This window comes from Leopardus geoffroyi, chromosome A3, assembly GCF_018350155.1.
Source record: "Leopardus geoffroyi isolate Oge1 chromosome A3, O.geoffroyi_Oge1_pat1.0, whole genome shotgun sequence".
NCBI lineage: Eukaryota > Metazoa > Chordata > Mammalia > Carnivora > Felidae > Leopardus > Leopardus geoffroyi.
In genome coordinates this window covers 109,571,220-109,593,347 of record NC_059336.1, presented here as the reverse complement: position 1 = coordinate 109,593,347, position 22,128 = coordinate 109,571,220, and the positions used below count along the sequence as shown (strand labels likewise).

Here is a 22,128-nt window from a genome sequence, read left to right as displayed (position 1 = left end):
CCAGGGCACGAGAAAGTCACACCTCTTCATTTGGCGGCACTGCCCCTCCGAGAAGCTCCAGTCATTCAGACGGACAGGTCTGTCTGCTTTGGTCCTCAGTACAACTTCCAGGCTAGGTCCTTGACTCATCCGTGACAAAGATCCTTTCAGGTGGCTTGCCTGAAGTCACAAGGCAAATGGACTTCAGAGGTCAACACAGCATCCCAGCTCTCCCTCCCAGCTTTATTCTGCCAAAACAGCCCAAGACGAAACAACCCTGGTGACCACTGCCCCCAGAACGATTCTTGATAGATTTACATCCATGCAAAACTTCTTCCTAACTTAAATGTTAACCTTTAACATGTATGTACTTAAACACACAGACCGTCATCATTCAAAACTCCTCCTGTAACTCGTATGAAAGAATATTTAGAAATTATGAAACTATATCCGTCAGCTTTTTCTTTCCATGTTTTGTTTTTAATTTTTTTTCCTTAAGTCTATCCATTTATTTTGAGAGAGAGAGAGAGAGTGCACAAGCGGGGTAGGAGCAGAGAGAGAGGGAGAGAGAGAATCGCATCCCATGAACTGTGAGATCATGACCTGAGCTGAAATCAAGAGTCAGAAGCCCAACCGACAGAGTCACACAGGAGCCCCCTCTGTGTTTTATTGTTTAAAACACAAGAACTTTAGTTCCAGTACACAGGTCCCAGGGTACCCAGAGCCTGGTGGTGCTGATTGAATGTGGGGGTACTTAGTATTCGGCAGCTCTTCATTTCAGAATGCTGAGTGCCTTTTTTAAATTTATTTTGGGGGCGCCTGGGTGGCTCAGTCGGTTAAGCGGCCGGCTTCGGCTCAGGTCATGATCTCGCGGTCCGTGAGTTCGAGCCCCGCGTCGGGCTCTGTGCTGACAGTTCAGAGCCTGGAGCCTGTTTCAGATTCTGTGTCCCCCTGTCTCTGACCCTCCCTAGTTCATGCTCTGTCTCTCCCTGTCTCAAAAATAAATAAACGTTAAAAAAAATTTTTTTTTAATTTATTTTGAGAGAGAGAGAGAGAGAGAGAGAGCAAGGGGGGGAGGGGCAGAGAGTAAGGGAAAGAGACAGAATCCCAAGCAGACTCCACATGGTCATTGCAAAGCCCAACGTGGGGCTTGAACCCACGAACAGTGAGACCATGACCTGAGCCAAACCAAGGCTCTGACGGTTAACCAACTGAGCCATCCAGGCGCCCCGAAACTGAATGCTTTAGGTGCACAGCTCACTGGCACAGAAACCCACACTGACTCAGCTCTGAGTATTGAATCCCCACAGACTAATCGGGCTCCCAGGAGGAAAACCACTGAAAGGAAACATTTTTTCCCAAGGCAACATTATCTTATCTCTGACTTTGTTCCCTTATCTAAGAAGAGAGGATCAAATTCTTCCTGCTTTTCCCAGACCCGTGCTGGTGGTGTCGGAAGCAAGGCTGATTTCTAATTTTCCTCTGTGATAAATCTCCACATGCACACAACTGTATAAAAGGAAAGTGAGGATTTGGAAAATCTCGAGGTCGGGAGTCTTTCATTAGATAGCTGTGCTTAATTGTGTCACCATTTTTTTTTTTTAAATGAATGGGCCAGTTTGCCTCAGAAAGTTCTGTTACCCCACCCAGGTAAGAGAGCCGGGCAAGAGTTTCTAAGACCCCTAAGGATGGAGGGGGCAGGGGGTGTGCAGAGTGCTGGGAGGGTCAGAGAGCAGAAAAAGCTTGCAGTTGTGATGCAAAAGAAAACAAAACGCTAGACCTTGAAACCAAAGGCTGCCATGGACCCCAGCTCCTGAAGCCAGAGTATGAGCCCAAGGACAGAGTGGAGGGAGGGCTTGGGGGGTGGGGGCAGAAACAAGTTCCCTGGCATGAGAAGTGAATGGGAACAGAGCATGGCCACACTAGTGAGGTGCCAGGATGATACATGAGCCTCCCTAAGAGCTTAGCTCACCCTCAGGGAGAAGGAGAGAAGGTGAATTGGAGTGGAAAATTCCCAGGTTTAAAATCTAGAAGCAACCGAGTTCCCCTGAATCGGTGATATTAATCTCTGCTGTTGCGTTGCTAGCCAGGATTAAAAGATCCAGCGTGGAGTTCAGGTACAGATTAATAAAGAAAGTGACATTTCTGCATATTTGAATCTTCTGACTGAAAGGCTTATCTACTCTACTAGCGATATTTTGTTTTACTGAAGATACTGTGGTAGATCTCTGTAAGGATCCACTAACTCCCTGACTCCCACACTGTGAAGGTAAAAGCCAGAATCCTTTTTTTTTTTTTTTAAAGTGTCATTAGACACGGGGCGCCTCCACAAATCTTTCATGGCCAAGTGGAAATTTGTTTGTATGTGTACAAAGGAAAAGCAGTGAAAGCTGTTTTTGCGTGAATACAAATGTGATCTCTACAAAACAAAACTCTTTCTTGACCTCCCATATTTTTGGACCTCTGTTCACTGTGTTTCTGGCAACCATAACATGTCGGAACACATTCTCCTTTTTCACACAGACATTGCTCCTTCAAGTGCAAAAAAATGTGTTAGTGGGAGAGCGAGCTCATAACCAACACCCTGTTCTCTAAAGTGATTTAATGGGCTAGAATTACTCTCAGGAGATAGGAAATATCTGGGCCTGAGCTATTCTAATATGAAGCCAGGTTTAGAAATCTGACTCACTTGTATTGAAACACCTAAGCAGAAACACTATATCTGCTCATGAAACAATTTTGTTTGCTCACCCACAAGTTGCTCTGCCCAATAGCTAGTCTCCTTCCTATTCTTGCTGTTTGACAAAGTCTGCCTCCTACAACAGAGGTACAAAGGACAGTTGTTTGTTGTTCTGAAACAGCTCCCTTATGGTGATGGCGTGGGTATGATCAGTTACAACCACTGAGACATAAGGAACACCCGGGGAAATTGTCCTTAGTCATAAAAAAAAAAAAAAAAAAAAAAAAAAAAAAAAAAAAAGAGAGATGGCCTCCTTCTTCCCTCCTGCCCTTTGAAGCAATGGTGAAAGGGCCTGATTCCGGGAGCTGGGGCAGCCATTTTCCAACCATAAAGACGCAGGCCTAAGGCAAAAGTCAACTGGCAGTGGGTTGCAGCTTGGAAATATGGTAAGTGTCTGGCTCCTAATGATACTGTTGAGATGCTGGATCAATCTGATCTCCAGACTTTCTGAGATATGAGATGATAAAAACCTTAAGTGTTTAAGACATGTCAAGTTGGTTTTCTGTTACTTGCAGTCAAGCAATACATTAAAAGTCATAGGAAAGAGAACTAATTTCCATACGCTGTGAAAATGGAATAAAAATATTTTAGGTTGTGTTCTAACTGTCCTGGATTTAAAGGGAGGGAGTCCCCTTCCCTTTCACCTCCATTTTATTCTCCAGAGCTAAATGCTTCATTCTCTCTGGAGGTCCACCCTACTCCCAGCCCCTCTGTCCTCTCAGGACCACCCCTCTCAGAGCTTTTCCTCCTAGTCTGGATCTGTTCCCCATCGGGGTTTCTCTGGCACTCCATGGTGCTTTTCAATGGCTCTTGCATAGTACCATGACAGACCAAATAGATGATTTCCTTATCATCCTGGGTATTCAGATATTGCAAACATACATGAGCACAGAGTGGAGAGCTTCTGTACTATTTTTCGTGACTGTGTGCATCTAGATTTTCATTCTTTACAGTTTTCTTCTTCCCACCACAACTCTTAAAGAAACCCCCTGTGTATTCCCTTCAACGATCTAATTGATGATCTCAGGAAGTGAGTCTAATAAGTGCCTAAGCCATAGTGTACAAGATAAATGAAAAGTACCAAGAGTTGGAATCTTGAGAATGGATCCTCGTGGGCCTTTCTTACCCTTCCTTATCTTTGCACTCGTTCACCTGTTCGTCCCTGTGCACAGGAAAAATTGCAAGAAGGACCCCTGAAGAGGTACGCAGATTCCCAAACCTGAATTTCATTTGGTTTCTTTTTTCAACACGGTCTTTGAACCTCTGTTTTTGCACAAAACACCAAAAATGAATAAAGAACAGATTTAACAGTGGTTCCTCCAGTATAACGCTGCCTTATCTCATTTTTACTTTAGAAATACTGTTACAGTGCAAAGTTTCTTCAAAGGGTGGCCCATGTGACATCAAGTCAGAATAATATTTTGCTTAATTGTTTTTTAATGTCTTATTTATTCTTTTTAAATTTTTTTTTTCAACGTTTATTTATTTTTGGGACAGAGAGAGACAGAGCATGAACGGGGGAGGGGCAGAGAGAGAGGGAGACACAGAATTGGAAACAGGTTCCAGGCTCTGAGCCATCAGCCCAGAGCCCGACGCGGGGCTCGAACCCACGGACAGCGAGATCGTGACCTGGCTGAAGTCGGACGCTTAACCGACTGCGCCACCCAGGCGCCCCATTGTCTTATTTATTCTTAAGAGAGACAGAGAGCAGGAGCAGATGAGCGGCAGAGCAAGAGAGGGACACAGAATCCGAAGCAGGCTCCAGGCTCTGAGCCGTCAGCACAGAGCCCGACACGGGGCTTGAACTCATAGAGTGCGAGACCATGACCTGAGCCGAAGTTGGACGCTCAACCGACTGAGCCACTCAGGGGCCCCCAGAATATTTTGAAATGCAAGTTCCTGGGCCCCATCTCAAAGTTAAGAATCTGAGGGGCGCCTGGGTGGCTCAGTCGGTAAAGCGTCCGACTTCAGCTCAGGCCACGATCTCGCGGTCTGTGAGTTCGAGCCCCGCGTCAGGCTCTGGGCTGATGGCTCAGAGCCTGGAGCCTGCTTCCGATTCTGTGTCTGCCCCTCCTCCGTTCATGCTCTGTCTCTCTCTGTCTCAAAAATAAATAAAAAAAAAAACGTTAAAAAAATTTAAAAAAAGTATTTTAAAACAAAACAAACAAAAAAAGCTAAGAATCTGAAGTCTTGGTGGTCAGAGTCTACAAAATAAGCAAGCAGTCTAGTTGATGAATATGCACATAAATGTCCTAATCATTCACTTTGCTATTTTAGTTACAAATGCTACCTACAAGATTTAATGGGCCTTGCAAAGCAGAAACCAGTGACACTAAACCTTTCTGAAGTATACATATTTAGAAAGAATTCCAAACACAGGATAGTATAATCCTGATGAGAAAAAGTGGTTTGATAACCAGAGCTAGCTTCAGGCAAAATTTAAGTCTTTGAGGTGAAGTCAAAAATTCCATTTAATTTTGGATATTTGAGTTGTCCTTTCTCCGTTTCCCCACAAATTCCATATTCCATGACCAATGGTCCTTTCTCCTCCACAACGTACCTTACCTGGCATTAACTGTTTACGAAAAAAACATTTTTTAAAGCAATCACGTAGGCTGGCTACGTATGTGCAAACTTGCCAAACTTCAGGTTGAGACTTCAGGTTAAAGAATATAGATGCTGAGGTATTTGAATTTATCCATCAGTCTTTTTATTCATTCAAGATGTATATTAGTGAATGCCAAGTATTGAGGGTAGAAAAATGAATCAGACCTGGGCCCATGCTTTAAGAAAAATGATCTAACCTTAGAAATTCAGAACTCACATCACATTCTTTCAATGTTGCAGCATTGCTTAACAAGCTTGCCCAGGGGGTATTTAATTCTTTAGAAGAATGCACGAGTGTTTGGGCTATTCACTGTTAAGTAAGGGCTGACATTCCATGAAGTTACATGTCAATTTATAGGTCTACCGGTTAACTAGAGGGTGGAGGCCACGGATGCTGTTAAACATCCCACAACAGGGAATTCTCCCTACAACGAACAATTCTCTGGTCGCCAAAGTCGGTAGGACTGCAGTTGAAAAACCCTGTTCCAAAGAGATCAAAAGCCACTAATTTGGGAAATCAGGAGACTCTGTCGCCTTAGTGAGAGTAGTGTTAGTGGTTTCCTGCACTGGGCTGATGAATGGTTGGGGGATCAAGAAGGGAAGTCTGTGAATGGAAAGTTTTCTCTCACAGCTTTTGGTAGTTCCCCATGTGAGATAAGGTATAAACACCAAAGGCAAAGCAGGGTTAAGAAGCTTTTTGCGGAAGGATAATTGGTGGTAGCAAAGTATTTAAAAATATTTGGATCAACTGAAATTTTCATTTTTCCTTTAGATATTTGATGCTGTTGAAGCTCTAACCTGAGCCAGAGTGGCAATTACATCATCTTTTTTTTTTTTTTTTTAATGTTTACTTATTTTTGAGAGAGACAGACACAGAATGCGAGTGGCTTGGGGCAGAGAGAGAGGGAGACACAGAATCCGAAGCAGGCTCCAGGCTCCGAGCTGTCAGCACAGAGCCTGACGCGGGGCTTAAACTCACGAGCTGCGAGATCATGACCTGAGCCGAAGTCGGACGCTCAACCCACTGAGCCACCCAGGCACCCTGGCAATTATATCATCTTGTTGAAGGATCTTTACAGCTTTTACCCCTTAAAAGGAGGAGAAAATACTAGTACTTACTTTTGGTCGTGCCTTCACAATAACAAGTATTTAGCAAACCATAATGATAGAAGTGCCTTTATGTCGAAAGTTGGGTTCTCACAATTGAATGTACTTTTTTAAACTACTGTCACTCTGGAAAGTTGCATTGCACTTTTCTATGTGAATATCTCAATGATTAAAATTAGTTTAAGAGTCTTTCATTTATTAAATACAGACAGCCCCCTTGAGTTATACTTCCTGTACCATGAGTGACTACCCTGTGGCTGAATGGATAGTTCTTTTCTTGCTAGAAAACTCAGCAGATCCTGTGGTTGGAGGTAGGAAGAATTTTTGTTTTGTTTTGTTTTGTTTTTAATTAGCAGGTAAGCAGATGCAATAGTTACAATATGGGGTCTCTCTTTTCATCGGACAGTTATTAGCTGCTGCAGCTGGCCGGGACAAGTCCCTTTTTTCTTTTTTTTTTTTTCCTAAGTGGAAACAGTGAAGGCCATAGCTACAGATTGGTGATAGCCTGACATCAGCAGTTCTGAGTGAGAATTTAACTGAAACCATATAGTATGTTATTGTGTAGATTACAAAGGATTTTATGGGGTTACTTAGAAAACAAAGCACAATTATGGCATGATTTTTGTAAGATATGTTCTAAGTTCCAAACAAACCACAATTATTTTGGATCATAATGCCTATGGGTTAGACACCTGCTTTATGAAGCAAGTTTTCTTCTAAAATCATTACGGGAATGAATTCCAATCTTCATCTGTTTTTACATTCACTTTTCTGAATGAGAGTCTACACGTCTTAATTATAATGATGGGACTACAATCTTTATAAAATGGAAAAATTTTTAACAATGGTTGGTTAATTAATGTGTCTCTCTTGTGGCATAGGATGAATTCTTCCTACAGATTTATTTGCATACCAAGAGGCTGTGTCTACTGAATAATTTTTTGAAAGAGATCTGCGTCTAAGGAGAAAATGACTTCTGTTTGTATAGTCTGAGGAGAGTAGGTCTGGGAAACTGCTAACCTAAATTTTCCCCAGCAGAACCTCCTACAAAATTTGCCTATCACCCAGGTTCAAAATGAAATCTTTTGTTCTCCTTATGTATAATTAAAACCATCCAGTTATTTTAAGTACTTTGTACATACATGTATTGCAACAGTGTTTTGCCTAACTGATGAACATTTGACTTTGTTTTGAATCTGCCACAAAGAAACTGACCTTGCCCTGTGAAGTTGACATATAAATCAGCAAGAATGTCCCTGAACATTTTCTCTCAAGATGAAGAAAAAAGGCAGAGGGGAGGGGCAAAATTACTCTATACTCTGAATATGTTGAGTTCCATTTTCAAGTAGATCCAAGGCTGTGCTTTGAACTTTGAACAGGCCGACCAAAAAAAAAAAAAAAAAAAAAAAAAAAAAAATTAGTGTAAGAATGTGACTTAAAAAGCCTTCTGCAATTTCTGAAGAAATTTCATTCCTCTCTTCAAGTGTGCCGGAAAAACTGATCATCGTCGAACAAGGTTAGTATCAATCAGGCAAAGTATATGCCTTTCTGCAGATGTCTTTCTTCACTGAACAAAAACTTAATTTTTCTAGCCAGACAGAAAGTTTTTAAAATGAACTCCATATTTCAATGAGGTAACCATATTTAATAAATTGTTTCAACACTGAATTGCTAACTAGTATTACATAAATATTGTTGCTAATTTTTCTTTCATACATACTTTTCTAAAATACCTGTTAAGATTTATTCAGCACAGGAATATTGGGTCAACTATTTTATTGTATTTAAGTGATGAATACGTAGTTTATTACACTAATTACTTAGGCTTGTGGAAACAGTTAATAAAATTATTCTTATGCCTTTTTCAAAAAAAAGCATTTTTCCCTTGGAAGGTCCAATTTAGTCATAGGAATCTCATCACTTGGGGGGAATAACTTTCTTGTGTTTCTTGTTTCAGGGGTCCCCCAAAAGGAAAAATGCCCCCGAAACACCCTGCTTGCATTAGACACAGCGTTATTTTTCCTCTTTTCCCCAAGTCTATTCCTAGCCTAACCTGAACACGATAGACCCACCTTAATTCTGTATGCATCCTGTGGCTTAGAGATAATGGTAAACCCCTAGAGAGAAGCTCCCCATAGGATAAAGTCCTCTGATCTGGAGATTCAGTCCCTCTTGTAAGAGACAGTGAGGGTTGAATCCCAAATAACTGGGGTGGGAGATTCTGACAGGACAGTATCACGTAAGAACTGCTGTAATGTGCTTAGGAAAGCTGTTTTGTTGAGCCTTCTTGGTCAAGTGGTCCATCAGGCATGGAGGCCTGCAGTCCAGGCTGGGCTCACAGGGTGTGGTCAAGAGGAAAGGCTCTCAGACAAAGCTAGGTTTGATTATTGCTGCTAAAGTTTATTTATTTATTTGGAGACAGAGAGAGAGAGAGAGAGAGAGAGAGAGAGAGAGAGAGAGAGAGAGAAGGCAAGGGGCAGAGAGAGGGAAAGAGACAGAATCCAAGCAGGCTCCATGCTGACAGCACAGAGCCTGATGCAGGGCTCCGACTCAGGAACCATGAGACCACGACCCGAGCTGAAGTCGGGCACTTAAGGGACTGAGCCACCCAAGGGCCCCTGATTATTGCCTCTAAAAGTGACTGTGTGGCCGGGGCCAAGTGTCTTCACCTCTCCAAGCCTTGGTTACCTCACCTGCAACGTTCTTTATCTCACTGCATTGCTGGGAAGATGGAATAAGATAATTCGTGTGATGAAGGAAGCAGGAAGTAAGTGTAACACGTATTTTTGCTGTGGCTGTTGGCTCTCCCTCGTTTGCAGGTCTGACTTGGGAAACTTGGAGCTTCAGTTATCCTCCACCGCGGCTCTTTGAACGTGTAGTTTTTATTTGGCAGTTTGTTTTCATTATACAAACCACAGAACGTGAAACTGGGTAAAATCTCGAAACTGGGTAAAATCTGAGAAGACAGTGGTTTTCACATAAAGGCAACTCAGGATGGTGGGGGTACGAAGAGGATGGGGATTTTCTTCATTAAAATGGAACGTGAGCTAAAGTCAGGAAAACGTGGTTGCGGACACGATTACTAAGTAGTGTAAGACGTCTGAGCTACCCTGTATTGCAGATCAAAGTTCAAGGTTGTGCCCCGAAGGGGGAACTAAAAAGGGTATGGGGAAGGGGGCGGCGCCGGAAGGGGGCCAGCGGGAGCCAGCGGGTTCGGGGAGCTGCAGAGATGGGATGGAACGCGCTGAGCCAGGCGCGGGTGGCCCGGAGCCAGGGCAGGTGGCCCCGGGGGAGACGGGCCTGGAGGGGAGGCGACATCCCGGCAACAATGTGCGGTGCGGGCCGAGGCGCCCGGGGAGCGCACTCTCCTTCTGGGAAAGGTGCGCTGGGCGCCCGCCCGGCTAAGTCAAACCCCCCGCGGGAAGAGGCGGGAGCCGTAGGGCTAGCGGCCGCGGGCTCCTCCCCCGGCGCCTCCGCTATCTGGGTCAGGACGCGGCGGCCGCGGGGCCGGACTAGGGGACCCGCGGGCTCTGGACTGCTGTTCGCCCGCCGCTCCTCTCCGCTCCCGTCCGCTCGGCCGCAGGTCCCCGGCCCCGGTTCTCCGACGGCGGAGAGGCCCGTCCGGCGAAATCAGGTGCGTGCCGAGGTGGGCAGCGGGCGACTCGGCGGGCGGGGGCCGGACGCGGCCGGGGTGCGGAGGGCTGAGGCGGCACTTCCGGCGTCGGCTGAGGCGGCACTTCCGGGTACTGCGCGAGTGCTCCGCGCCACCGGTTCCCTGCGAGGCGTCCTCCCGCTGGCCGGCGCCGCGGTGCGTCAGATTAGGCTTGGGGCGGCTTCCTCCCCGGCGCGGCCCCGCCGAGCCGGCGTTTGGAAGCTTCAGCCCTGGCCCTCGCCGGTGTTTCCACGCAGGCCGCCCGTCGTGGGTGCGCGGAAAGCTGGCGGTGTGCTGCCGCGGCCCCGGCGGGTCCCTGCAGACCCGGGGAGTTTCAGCCGGAGACTCTGGGTCGCCTTTAGCCTTCGTCCCTGGGTCTGACCTTTCAGCCTCTGGCAAACATTTGTGTTGTGTTGTGTTTTGCTGAGACTCCGATTCTTTGTTTTACACGAAAAGAAGGCCAGATTTTCAGTGCCACAAACATTTGCAAATAAGCCAAACGTCAGCGACCCCTAAATTTAAAAGAAATTACAGGAAAAACAGTGAAAACCTAGATAAAATAGGAGTATTAGAATTCATTTATAAAGTATCAGGTTATCCAGGTCGCTGTGGGGAATCTGATTGCCAAGTCAAGGTCTCAGAGACAATCCCTTGGGAAATAAACCTCAGGCCTGCGTGTAACCCATGATGTTCCTGTATCCTTGCAAAATTTTTCATACATCTCATGTACCAGAATTACATATTTTATGTACTTACCCCTGAGATTCCGCTGATGAGTTAAACGAAGATATGTGCTGGATATTGCTGAAAACATTCTAAGTAACTGGGTAAAGCATAATTTACATATCTAAAAATTTTACATATCTAAAATTTCTTTAGTGTTAACATTTTCATGATTTATTACTTCAGTAAGATTCCTGGTTCTCATCTGCAGATAATTATGTATTGCCCATTAATTTTAGATGCCAATAATTTTTATTAAAATAATGCCTATCATTTTCCACCATTATTGCTAGCACCTTACAAATCGAAATTCGTAACAGGAATAATGATAAGCATTTGATTATCTAGTCAATAGATTTTTTTTAATTAATGTGTTTTTATACTAAAGTGTGAGTGTGTGCTAATTTGATAATTAAACATAAAAGTTGCGTAAATAACATAACCTTTGAAATTATACTGCAGGCAAGCAAGTATTCTGATCTATTACTTTGCTAGTTACTGTTTTTAACGTGTGGCATTTTTCAAAGTGGTGGCTTAGAAGCACATTTATTTTATGCTGATAAAAAACTCCAACATACCGTGCACTGTTAGGCTCTAATTGTGGTTGTTTAAAAGCAATACCTGCTCCATTGATTCTAGTTTCCCCTCCCCCCAGTTGATTTTAATAGTTCTGAAGTCATATTTCTGCTCTGGACATCTCTGCCCAGCCAGCATTCTCCTTCATGTCCTTACTGATGCTTTCGGAATCTTCCTCATGCCCCAGTACATCCAGGAATTACCCGGGTGACAGTTTTCCTGTCCTAGTTGGATGGGCCCTGGGTAAATGACTTGACAGCTGTATGCCTCAGTTTGCTTATCTGCAAAATAGAGGTGATAGTAGGACCTGCCTCAAAGAGGTAATTTGGAATTGGTGTAATCCCTAAAGAAAAGCTCAAACAAAATTGATACTCGTTGCCATCTCCTTAAACTGGTACAATCTCAGGGAAAAGATCGCCTTCCTGGGTAGATTTTGACTTCCGTTTATTTACTTATTAAATGAAAAAACTTTTCAAAGCAGGCTACGTTTTTTCACGTAAAAGTCAAGGAAGGCCGGGCAGGAATGAGCCAAGAAACAATCAGAATAGGAAGATTTCTTTTAATAGACTTCAAGATCAGCATATGAACATTCTGCATTAATCTTTTTATTGACAAAAAGCCAAGATGTCCAAGCTCTACGCCTGGTCATTAGATAACGATGCAAATGGAAGCCATGAGCATGTAGGGCCTTTTCTTGTATCTGTTGCCTTTTTGCAATAGTCTTTCAAAATAATTTAGTTTGGTGATACATTATTTTGTGGAAATAAAAGAGTACGGCTAATAATAATTACCTACAACTTCAGCTGAAGTTACAATTGATCCCAATCTATTGCTGGCATGTCTCCTGGATGGGGTAGGTGTGGGCAAATGGTTAACTTACAGTTCAGTTTCTACCAACTAGGTAAAAATGCTTTTTGCTTAAAAAAATCAATTCTAGGGGCGCCTGGGTGGCGCAGTCGGTTAAGCGTCTGACTTCAGCCAGGTCACGATCTCGCTGTCCGTGAGTTCGAGCCCCGCGTCGGGCTCTGGGCTGATGGCTCAGAGCCTGGAGCCTGTTTCCGATTCTGTGTCTCCCTCTCTCTCTGCCCCTCCCCCGTTCATGCTCTGTCTCTCTCTGTACCAAAAATAAATAAACGTTGAAAAAAAAAAAAATCAATTCTAGGCAAACTACGCTGAGGTCAGGCAGGCCAGATTAAGCATACGGGCTTTCTACTGGAATCCTTGGCTTTAAGAGAAGGGATTCTTAATTCCCTTGGGTATAATATTCACCAACATCTGAGGTAATTTCTGGAAAATTATTATTTAAAATTTTTGTAACGTTTTATTTTTTTAAGAGACACAGAGGGACAGAGTGTGAGCAGGGGAGGGGCAGAGAGAGAGGGAGACACAGAATCCAAAGCAGGCTCCAGGCTCTGAGCCGTGAGCACAGAACCCGATGCGGGGCTTGAACCTACAAAAGCAAGATCATGACCTGAGCCGAAGTCGGATGCTCAACCAACTGAGCCTTCCAGGTGCCCCGTAGAAAATTATTTTAAAATCATTACTCCTTCTCTTTTACACTTAGACCTGTAATGAAATAGAACATCCAGATAGGATACTCCGTGTGTTCCATGTGTATCATCTAATGTATTATTTAGGAATCTAAAGAGACATTCTTTTAGGCAGACTTCTTGGAAATATTCTTTTTTTTTTTTTTTTTTAATTTTTTAACGTTTATTTATTTTTGGGACAGAGAGAGACAGAGCATGAACGGGGGAGGGGCAGAGAGAGAGGGAGACACAGAATCGGAAACAGGCTCCAGGCTCTGAGCCATCAGCCCAGAGCCCGACGCGGGACTCGAACTCACGAACGTGAGATCGTGACCTGAGCCGAAGTCGGACACTCAACCGACTGAGCCACCCAGGTGCCCCATCTTGGAAATATTCTTATTCGCTCTCCCATAGGGCATCATTTGAAACACCACATTTAGTTGGTCATTTAGAGTGTAAGAAACAGTGCCTTGGGCCGCCCCAGTGGCTCAGTCCGTTGAGCATCCGACTTCGGCTCAGGTCACCATCTCACAGCTTGTGAGTTTGAGCCTCAGGTCGGGCTCTGTGCTGACATCTCGGAGCCTGGAGCCTGCTTCAGATTGTGTCTCCCTCTCTCTCTGCCCCTACCCCTTTCATGCTCTGTCTCTCTCTCTCTCTCAAAGATAAATAAAGGTTAAAAAAATAAAAAAAGAAATTAAAAAAACCCCAAAACAATACATTGCTTAAGTATGTGAGATCATGGGATATAGACCATAGGAATTCATATGTTTCCAGTGTGCCTTCCCCTATTTTCACTCTCGGCTGTTTATTTTGTTTCCTATTTCACTTAGAACAATGAAGCAACCACAAAGGACTTTCATAAGCTCCCACTGTCACATCCACCCACCTTCAATCTGTTCACATAATCTGCCTTTTCTTTCATTACTATGAATGAATGGTTTGTGTTTCCATCTAAGGTCAATGTTTGTACTTGGGCACTGCAGTCCCTCCAACCCTCTGCTTTCTCAAGTTCACTGCTGCTGTGATTCTCTGATCTTTCTTCTACTTCATCATTTTATCTTCCTTTTAGAAAAAAATTGGATTTCGTCCATTCCCAAACAGAAATACTGTTATTTCTCCATCTTTTTTTGGCACCATTTTTCCTGTAGAGTCATGACATGATTTCTTCTCTCTTTCCTGGCTTTCTGTTTGCCCATTTGTTTTTTTCCCCCTTCCCTGACTTCTTTTGGACTAATTGAATATCTTTAGTATTGCATTTTTTTTTTAATTTTTTTTTAACGTTTATTTATTTTTGAGACAGAGAGAGACAGAGCATGAACAGGGGAGGAGCAGAGAGAGAAGGAGACACAGAATCTGAAACAGGCTCCAGGCTCTGAGCTGTCAGCACAGAGCCCGATGCGGGGCTCGAACTCACAGACCGTGAGATCATGACCTGAGCCGAAGTCAGACGTCCAACCGACCGAGCCACCCAGGCGCCCCTAGTATTGCATTTTTATCTCCACTCTTGACTTACTATTTATACCTTTGTAGAGGTTTTTTTTTTTTTTTTTTTTTTTTTACTGTTATTATTGTTTGTTTGTTTAGTGTTTGCCCTTGGATTTACAAATGTACATCTTTTAACTTATTATTATGACACTGCATTATAATCCAAGACCCTTGCAACAGTATATCCTGCTTGTCCCTTCCCATACTTTGGGCTACAGTTGTCCTAATTTTTTACTTCTATGTAATAGTTTGCTATTATTTTTGCTGTAATAAGCCAATATTTTATAAAGAATTTTTTTTTTTTTTTTACTTTCTAGTGTTTTTCTTTATTTTTGAGAGAGAGAGAGAGAGAGAAAGAGAGAGCATGGGCACACACGGGGGAGGGGCAGAGAGAGGGGGAAGCAGAGGATTCAGGCGGGCTGTGCACTGACAACAGAGAACCTGATGTGGCGCTTGAACCCACGAATGCTTAACGGACTGAGCCACCCAGGCGCCCTTATAAAGAAATCTTAAAGTGAGAAAAATGACTTTTGTATTTACCCACGTATTTGCCACTGCTGGTGTAATTCACTGCTGGTGAATTACATCTCTTGTGTAGATCAAGTTTCTGTCTGTTATCATTTTCCTCCTGCCTGAAGAACCTTTGTTAGGATTTCTTTCAGTGCTTGTCTCATGGCATGGATTCTCTCAACTTTTGCCCAAAACAGTCTTTGTTTTACCCTCATTTTTGGAAAATATTTCACTGGATATGAAAATGTAAGTTGACCATTTCTTTCAGTACTTTCATTGGTTTTTTTTGCTTGAATAGTTTCTAAGGCTATGTCTCTGAGACAAGGTCTGCTGTAATCTTATCCCTTTTTCCCTGTACACAATATGTCATTTTTTTCCCGAGTACTTTTGTAAAAAATTTTTTAAATGTTTATTTATTTTTGAGAGAGAGAGAAACAGAGTGCAAGTGAGGGAGGGACAGAGAGAGAGGGAGGCCCAAAATCTGAAGCAGACTCCAGGCTCTGAGCTGTCAGCACAGAGCCCCATGCGGGGCTTGAACTCTTGAGTTGTGAGATCATGACCTAAGCAGAAGTCAGACGCGTAACCCACTGAGCCACCCAGGCACCCCTCCCACTGACTACTTCTAAGATTTCTTCTTTATCACTGGTCTCAGTGTTTTAATAACATTGTGCCTGGGTTTACTTTTGCTTACTTAATTCTGCTTGGATTATGTTGACCTTTGTGGATCTCTGGGTTTATAGATTTTGTTTAATTTAGAAAATTTTTGGCTATTTTTCCTTCGAATATTTTTTATGCCCCTTTTTCCTCCCTGTAACTTTATATATGTGTTAGACTACTTGATATTGCCCATAGGCTGTGCTTGTTTTTGTTTTTGTTTTTGTTTGTTTCTTATCTTAGGCATATATATAATATATGCTTTCTTTTGACTAGTCTGATGGGGTTTCACTCCGTGCATCTGCAGACTGGTATTCATTTAAAGACTTAAGAGACCCCTATGCTGGGGCGCCTGGGTGGCGCAGTCGGTTAAGCGTCCGACTTCAGCCAGGTCACGATCTCGCGGTCCGTGAGTTCGAGCCCCGCGTCGGGCTCTGGGCTGATGGCTCAGAGCCTGGAGCCTGTTTCCGATTCTGTGTCTCCCTCTCTCTCTGCCCCTCCCCCGTTCATGCTCTGTCTGTCTCTGTCCCAAAAATAAATAAACGTTGAAAAAAAAAAATTAAAAAAAAAAAAAAAAAAAAAAAAAGAGACCCCTATGCATATTTCTAGAGCTCTTTGTCTACGTACTCCCCTTCATCTTCAGGACTGTGTGACACAAATTCTACGTGCTTCGGTTTCTCTGAACTCTGATATCTGTTCAACTCAGTAAACTACCAGGCTTTGTTTGGATTTCCCCTTCTGTGCCATAGTCCAGAAGTTGCCTCCAATTAATAATAGCCTGGGAGATCAGAGGACTTAATTAACTTCGTTTGTTTCCTCTTTCTTGGGAATCAAAGTGACAGTGCTGTATTAATCTCCTGGAGAAAGTGTCAAGAAACACAAACCAAAAATTTTGTGAATTTAAATACCTGTAATGGACAGTTTACCATTATTTGTAACATTTTCCCCAAGTTGCTAACAACATTTAATATAGATGTTTACCTGTTTACACAATAGTGGAAATTGATGGGAAAATAATTTTGAGAACTTCAAAGTCTATAAAAAGCCTCAGTGTATTTTGCTCTAATCACAGAAGTTTATCACAATACTAATATATTTACTGCCATTTTAAAGTCTGGGAAGAAAAGGGAGCTTTATATTTTTTTGCCTTTAATGGTCTTCCGATTTTAAAACCAGAGATGAGCAATAAAACTAGTGACGATGGGGTACACCAAAGAAAGATTATGATGCATTTAGTCAAAGTAGCTGAGTTTACGTGGAATTAGGCAGGCTAAGGCTTGAGCCTTACATGCAAACAGTGAAAGTTCAGATGGAGAAAAGACTCTAAGAAACGACATTCTTGTTACTTTAAAAAATAGGAAAATTTAAAGAAAATAACAACATTAAGACTTCAGACAGAAATAGACATGTAAGGAGCAGAGGACTTCTGGGTAAAAAGAAGACCAGAGATAACGCCTGTACATGTTAGCAGTTTTGCTCTCCATGTTGAATAAAACAGAGATGAGGTGCGTTACAAACTTGCCAGAGCTTTCTATGTTTTATATTCTAAATCCTTGGGCTTTTAAAATGTTGTTTATTATTCTAAGTATACATGTGAACTGGGTGCTAAGAAAAAGCTCCTTGGACTTGCTTAAAGATAAGACCCAGAAATCAGCACACTCATTTTATAAGGGGTTCAAACACAGTTAAGCACAGTTTGAATTCTTAAGTCGTTTTTTTTTTTTTTTCAGAAATGTATGATGATGCTTTTCTTTTACCATTATCATACTCTTTAAAAATACGTGATACAGTACGTTTCAAATCAGTCATGTAGAATACAGATTCCGAATTAGAGTTGCTACTTTTCACCGCACTTCAGTGATATCCTTAACGCAAATATTTCTATCGGGCCACTACATTTTTAGAGGTAAACATATTCCCATTTATGATTTATTGTGTGTTTGTATGCGTGTGTGTTGTTTTTCCTGTAGACTTGGCTTTTGTTGATTGAGAAAGCCTTCATATTTTTGTCTTGGGCAAAGACAGAAACGACATTCATTTACATTTATGCTTTCAATTTTAGAAACAAAACCCAAGAAATGCCTCATTCCACAAATAAAGACCTGATATTTGGCATCATGGTGGGAACTACTGGAATCAGCTTGCTTCTCTTATGGTACCACAAGACTCGTAAACCAAGGACAGCACTGAATTTACCCAAATTTCTTTCTCTGGGTAGTAAGTTTGATGCGATGGCTTTTCAAGATGAAATGTATAATGGCCGTGGAACAGTAGCAATCTTTCAAGGAAGGCAGCTTCAGATACTGGAGAAGTTAAATGAATTACTGACAAATATGGAAGAACTCAAAGAGGAAATCAGAGTCCTTAAAGAAATCGTTCCAAAGCTGGAGGAATATATACAAGGTGAACTTGGAGGGAAAATAACTGTTCATAGGATAAGTCCTCAACACAGAGCTAGAAAAAGAAGGCTTGCCACCGTTCAAAGTCCCACAACAGGTAATAGTTCAGAGGAAGCAGAAAGTGAAGGAGGGTAAGTTTCTTGACGATGTTTCCCATGTTGAATTGATGATTTCATTATTGCTATTATTTAGGTACTTTCATTATGCACGTCCAGTTATATATCCTGCTATTAATAAGATATAAAAAGGAATGATTATTTTGGCTTACATCATACTTAAAACTACACTCAATCGTGGTCTGTATTTAAGATAGTTCAGACTCCTTTGACGAGAGGAATGTAAGTAACTTACTAGTACGAGGTGACATCATGTGAGTAATGAAAAAGCCAGTAATTATTTGTAAAATGTGTAACCTGTTTTTGTATGTGGCCATGGTATGACCCCTTATATAAGAACTTTCTGTGATGATGGAAATTGTCTAAATCGGTGTTGCCGTTATGGTAGCCACTAGCCACATATATCTATTAAGCACCTGATATGTAGCTCGTGCAACTGAGAAACTGAATTTTTAATCCTGTTTCATTGTAATTAATTTAAATGTAAATAGCCACAGGACTAGTGGCTTACCGAATTGGGCAGTGCAGACCTGGAAAGATTTGAAAGTGTTAGCGTGATTCATGGTCATCTTCACTGTCTTCAGTGCTCATCCTCTGAGTTCTAAAGCCAAGAACATAAATAATATTCCTTTAGAAGAAAAACAAATGATTTATGAGTAAAGAAATCGTGCCTAACTAGCGTTTGTGAGGGAGTAAAATAGGCAGATAAATACATAATCGCTAGAAATTCTTTAGGGCAGGGACACTCTGTTTCCTTTGCCATGTTCTTAACACCTTATTCTTGTACATAGCAGAGTAGATGCCAATAAATATTTCTTGAACGAGTGAGTATTCTGCTAAATCACCATGGAATTGAGAGAAGGGATCTGGTGAGAAGGGACAACCAGGAGGGATAAAAGTGTGATTTCATAGATAAAGAAATGTAAATGGTTGATCAGGTCTTTGACATCATGCTAGGACTGGAATTACTTAGCATTTTTATACATAAACCGGACACATAACTGCATGAAAATATCTTTCAGATACTGGAAGATACATGATAGTTCCAGATAACAAGAAGGCCTTAGACATTTGTGTTCCTGAGCAACAACAAATCGTGGACTGATTTTGAAAATTGGCAATGGAGTGTTTAAAAGGAACCGAAAATAGTTCTAAATCATCCAGAACTGTAACTTCCAAAAGACATCAGTTAATCGTTAAGGGTATAGAGAATAGCAGCTCAGTAGTCTCATGAAGACAGAAATCCCAATACAGCATTAGACATCGATGAGAGTTTTTGAAGAGCAGCAGCCGTTATCCAACCTTTATCTACATACTCTGTAGCATTTCCTCCTGAGGAGTCCCTTTGGCAATCACATCTCAGGAAGGATATAATGGAACTAAGGACCAGCCAGAGAAGATCCGCTAGACTGGGAGGGGGGATGGCAGTCCTGATGAAGGAGTGGAGATCAAGAGGCCGAGTGGCCCTTAATCTAAAAAGACCGTGGTTGAGTGCAGTCTTGTTCAAGAAATTCTAAAATTCTAGAAAGAGAGGCAACCTTTGATAAAGTTTGAGATAAGTTTGGAACAAATGAAAAGAAGGTCATTGTGGGACTTAAGTAACTTCAAGTAGCAGCGTAGGCATAAATTGTTTATGTGAGTTCAAAAGAATTTGTGAAATTTCTGAATAACAGTCACAGACAGCTGATAAGAAAAACTTTAAGACTGATGTCAAGATTGAGCTTGGGTGCCTTTGTTAGCAACAGAACACTAGAATAGAGATAAGGACCAGGACTAGATTACAGTGAATGGCTCTTGATAGAGTAGAGGAAAACTTATTCCTATTTAGCAGTGCTTCAATAAAATAAAGAAAACCACCAAACAAATACTTAATTTGGATATTTTTTTGAGAGAGAGGAATAAGATAAAGATTTTTAACACACCTTTCTAAATGAAAACCTAGAGTCAAACGTTTTAAGTGAATAAAGTACTTTTTAAAAACGCCTGGGTGACTCAGTCGGTTGAGCATCCGACTTCGGCTCAGGTCATGATCTCACAGTTTGTGAGTTCGAGCCCCGCATCGGGCTCTGTGCTGACAGCTCAGAGCCTGGAGCTTGCTTCATGTTCTGTGTCTACCTCTCTCTGTGCCCCTTCCCCACTCATGTTGTCTGTCTCTCTCTCAAAAATAAATAAACGTTAAACATTTTTTAAAATAAGATAAAATAAAAACAAAGTCCTTATAAAGTATACTTGTGTAAAGTTTAGATTGCCTGTCCTTATAAACCTCGCATGGGACAGAAATGACTGGTCATGGTCAGATTCTGCCCTAGTCCCATCACCACATTTAAGTTGGGGTGTGTCCTTGACAGCAAAATTAAAACATCAAATGACAATTGCATGTTCCATATGTAAAGTTTATCTTTTGCTAAAGGTTCCCAGAGATTTTGACTTCTTTTAGTGAAAGAGATGCCAGTCACAATTTGCTGACACTGTTTTACACAAGGAAAGGAAAAAAACCTAATTGTATCCTTCGGGGGCATCAACAACTTGAGTGGGTAGGTCAGTAGAACGTGTTTTCTGCAAATATTATTAGCGTTTTCTGCATGATGTCTTAGTTCACAGCATCATCATGGACTTAGGGATTTATGCCTTTTTTGGATTTAGCTGATTTCATCTACTTTGTTGTAGATCCGATCATGCCTGAGGCTCAAATTCTCATAACGGGGCCGTCGGAGGGCCCGTCAGCGTTCTTCTTTTTCCTTCTTAGCACCAGCCCGAACTCTTGGAAAGCATCTGTGCTTCTCGGTGATATTATGTCTCGCTGATTTTGTTTCTGTCCCTGCTCCAAGGCTTGGAGTCAGTCACTGCCTTGGCAGCATCGGTTCCTTTCAGTGACAAGTAGCACTAGAAAGCAGCATCTGGGTGTAAAGACACACACTGTTTGTAGGCAGGATGATACCGGAGCTTGTTTGGGCCCATTTAGGGTCAGGGTGAAGAAAAGTCATTGTCAGTATTTTTCAGGTCACGAGTTCATGTTGGTGTTTTTCAGCGTAAACTGAAGTCCTGCCTTATTTCTGAAAACTTTTTAGCTCATCTTCTTTTTCAGGCTGCTCACTGTTCTTTTCTCGGTCAACCATTATCTACACTGCTCTGTTGAACCATGAGTGTAAAAAGCTTTTGATTTATTTGTAATGGTTATTTATTTTTGAGAGGCAGAGCACGAGCAGGGGAGGGGCCGAGAAAGAGGCAGACACAGAATCCGAAGCAGGCTCCAGGCTCCGAGCTGTCAGCACAGAGCCTGACGTGGAGCTTGAACTCACGGACCACGAGATCATGACCTGAGCCAAAACAGGACACCCCGGCGCTCCTAAAAGGTTATTTAAATCACAGTGTTATGTAAAGCTTTAGAAACCTCTCTTACAACAGTTCCATCTTTCAACAGTTTGGATTAAAGTAATATCCCATAATAAACTCATAATGCTTCATTTCAACTGGGCTTTACAAAGAATACATGTGTTTCAAAATGAGACAATTCTGTTAGGTAAATCAGGGTTGTATAGTGACCCTATGGACCTTCTTTCTTTTTTTCTTGTCTTAGGCATTTTCCATCATGTGATAGCTTCAACAGACACAATTCTGATTATTTGAAAAGAAAAACCCCACAAATCTACCCCCAAAAGAACAGCGGGCCATAATACAAGCCGTAATACCTAGTACTTCTGCAAATACAGGGAATGGTGATGCGCCCCAGAAACAGACTTTTGAGATTTTATTGAAAACTCTTTACATTTTTGGGGCGCCTGAGTGGCGCAGTCGGTTAGGCGTCCGACTTCAGCCACGTCACGATCTCGCGGTCCGTGAGTTCGAGCCCCGCATCAGGCTCTGGGCTGATGGCTCAGAGCCTGGAGCCTGTTTCCGATTCTGTGTCTCCCTCTCTCTCTGCCCCTCCCCCGTTCATGCTCTGTCTCTCTCTGTCCCAAAAATGAATAAACGTTGAAAAAAAAAAAAATTAAAAAAAAAAAAATTAAAAAAAAAAAAAGAAAACTCTTTACATTTTCATTTCATGAGTCAA

General features: G+C 42.2%; 1 protein-coding gene across 2 annotated transcripts in view; it reads left to right on the top strand.

Annotated features, from left to right (window-relative positions):
* The first annotated feature begins 7,832 nt into the window (after nucleotides 1-7,832).
* RMDN2 (regulator of microtubule dynamics 2) overlaps nucleotides 7,833-22,128 on the top strand; it is a 78,510-nt gene continuing 64,214 nt past the window's right edge. Inside the window, exons 1-2 of one of the 2 annotated variants that reach the window (XM_045447112.1) lie at nucleotides 7,833-7,949; nucleotides 17,625-18,092. In XM_045447112.1, coding sequence (XP_045303068.1) covers nucleotides 17,641-18,092 — 452 coding nt within the window. In that variant the 5' untranslated portion in view covers nucleotides 7,833-7,949; nucleotides 17,625-17,640. Of the gene's footprint in view, nucleotides 7,950-9,891; nucleotides 10,068-17,624; nucleotides 18,093-22,128 lie in introns of those variants that run through there. The other variant, XM_045447111.1, reaches the window with a different exon arrangement.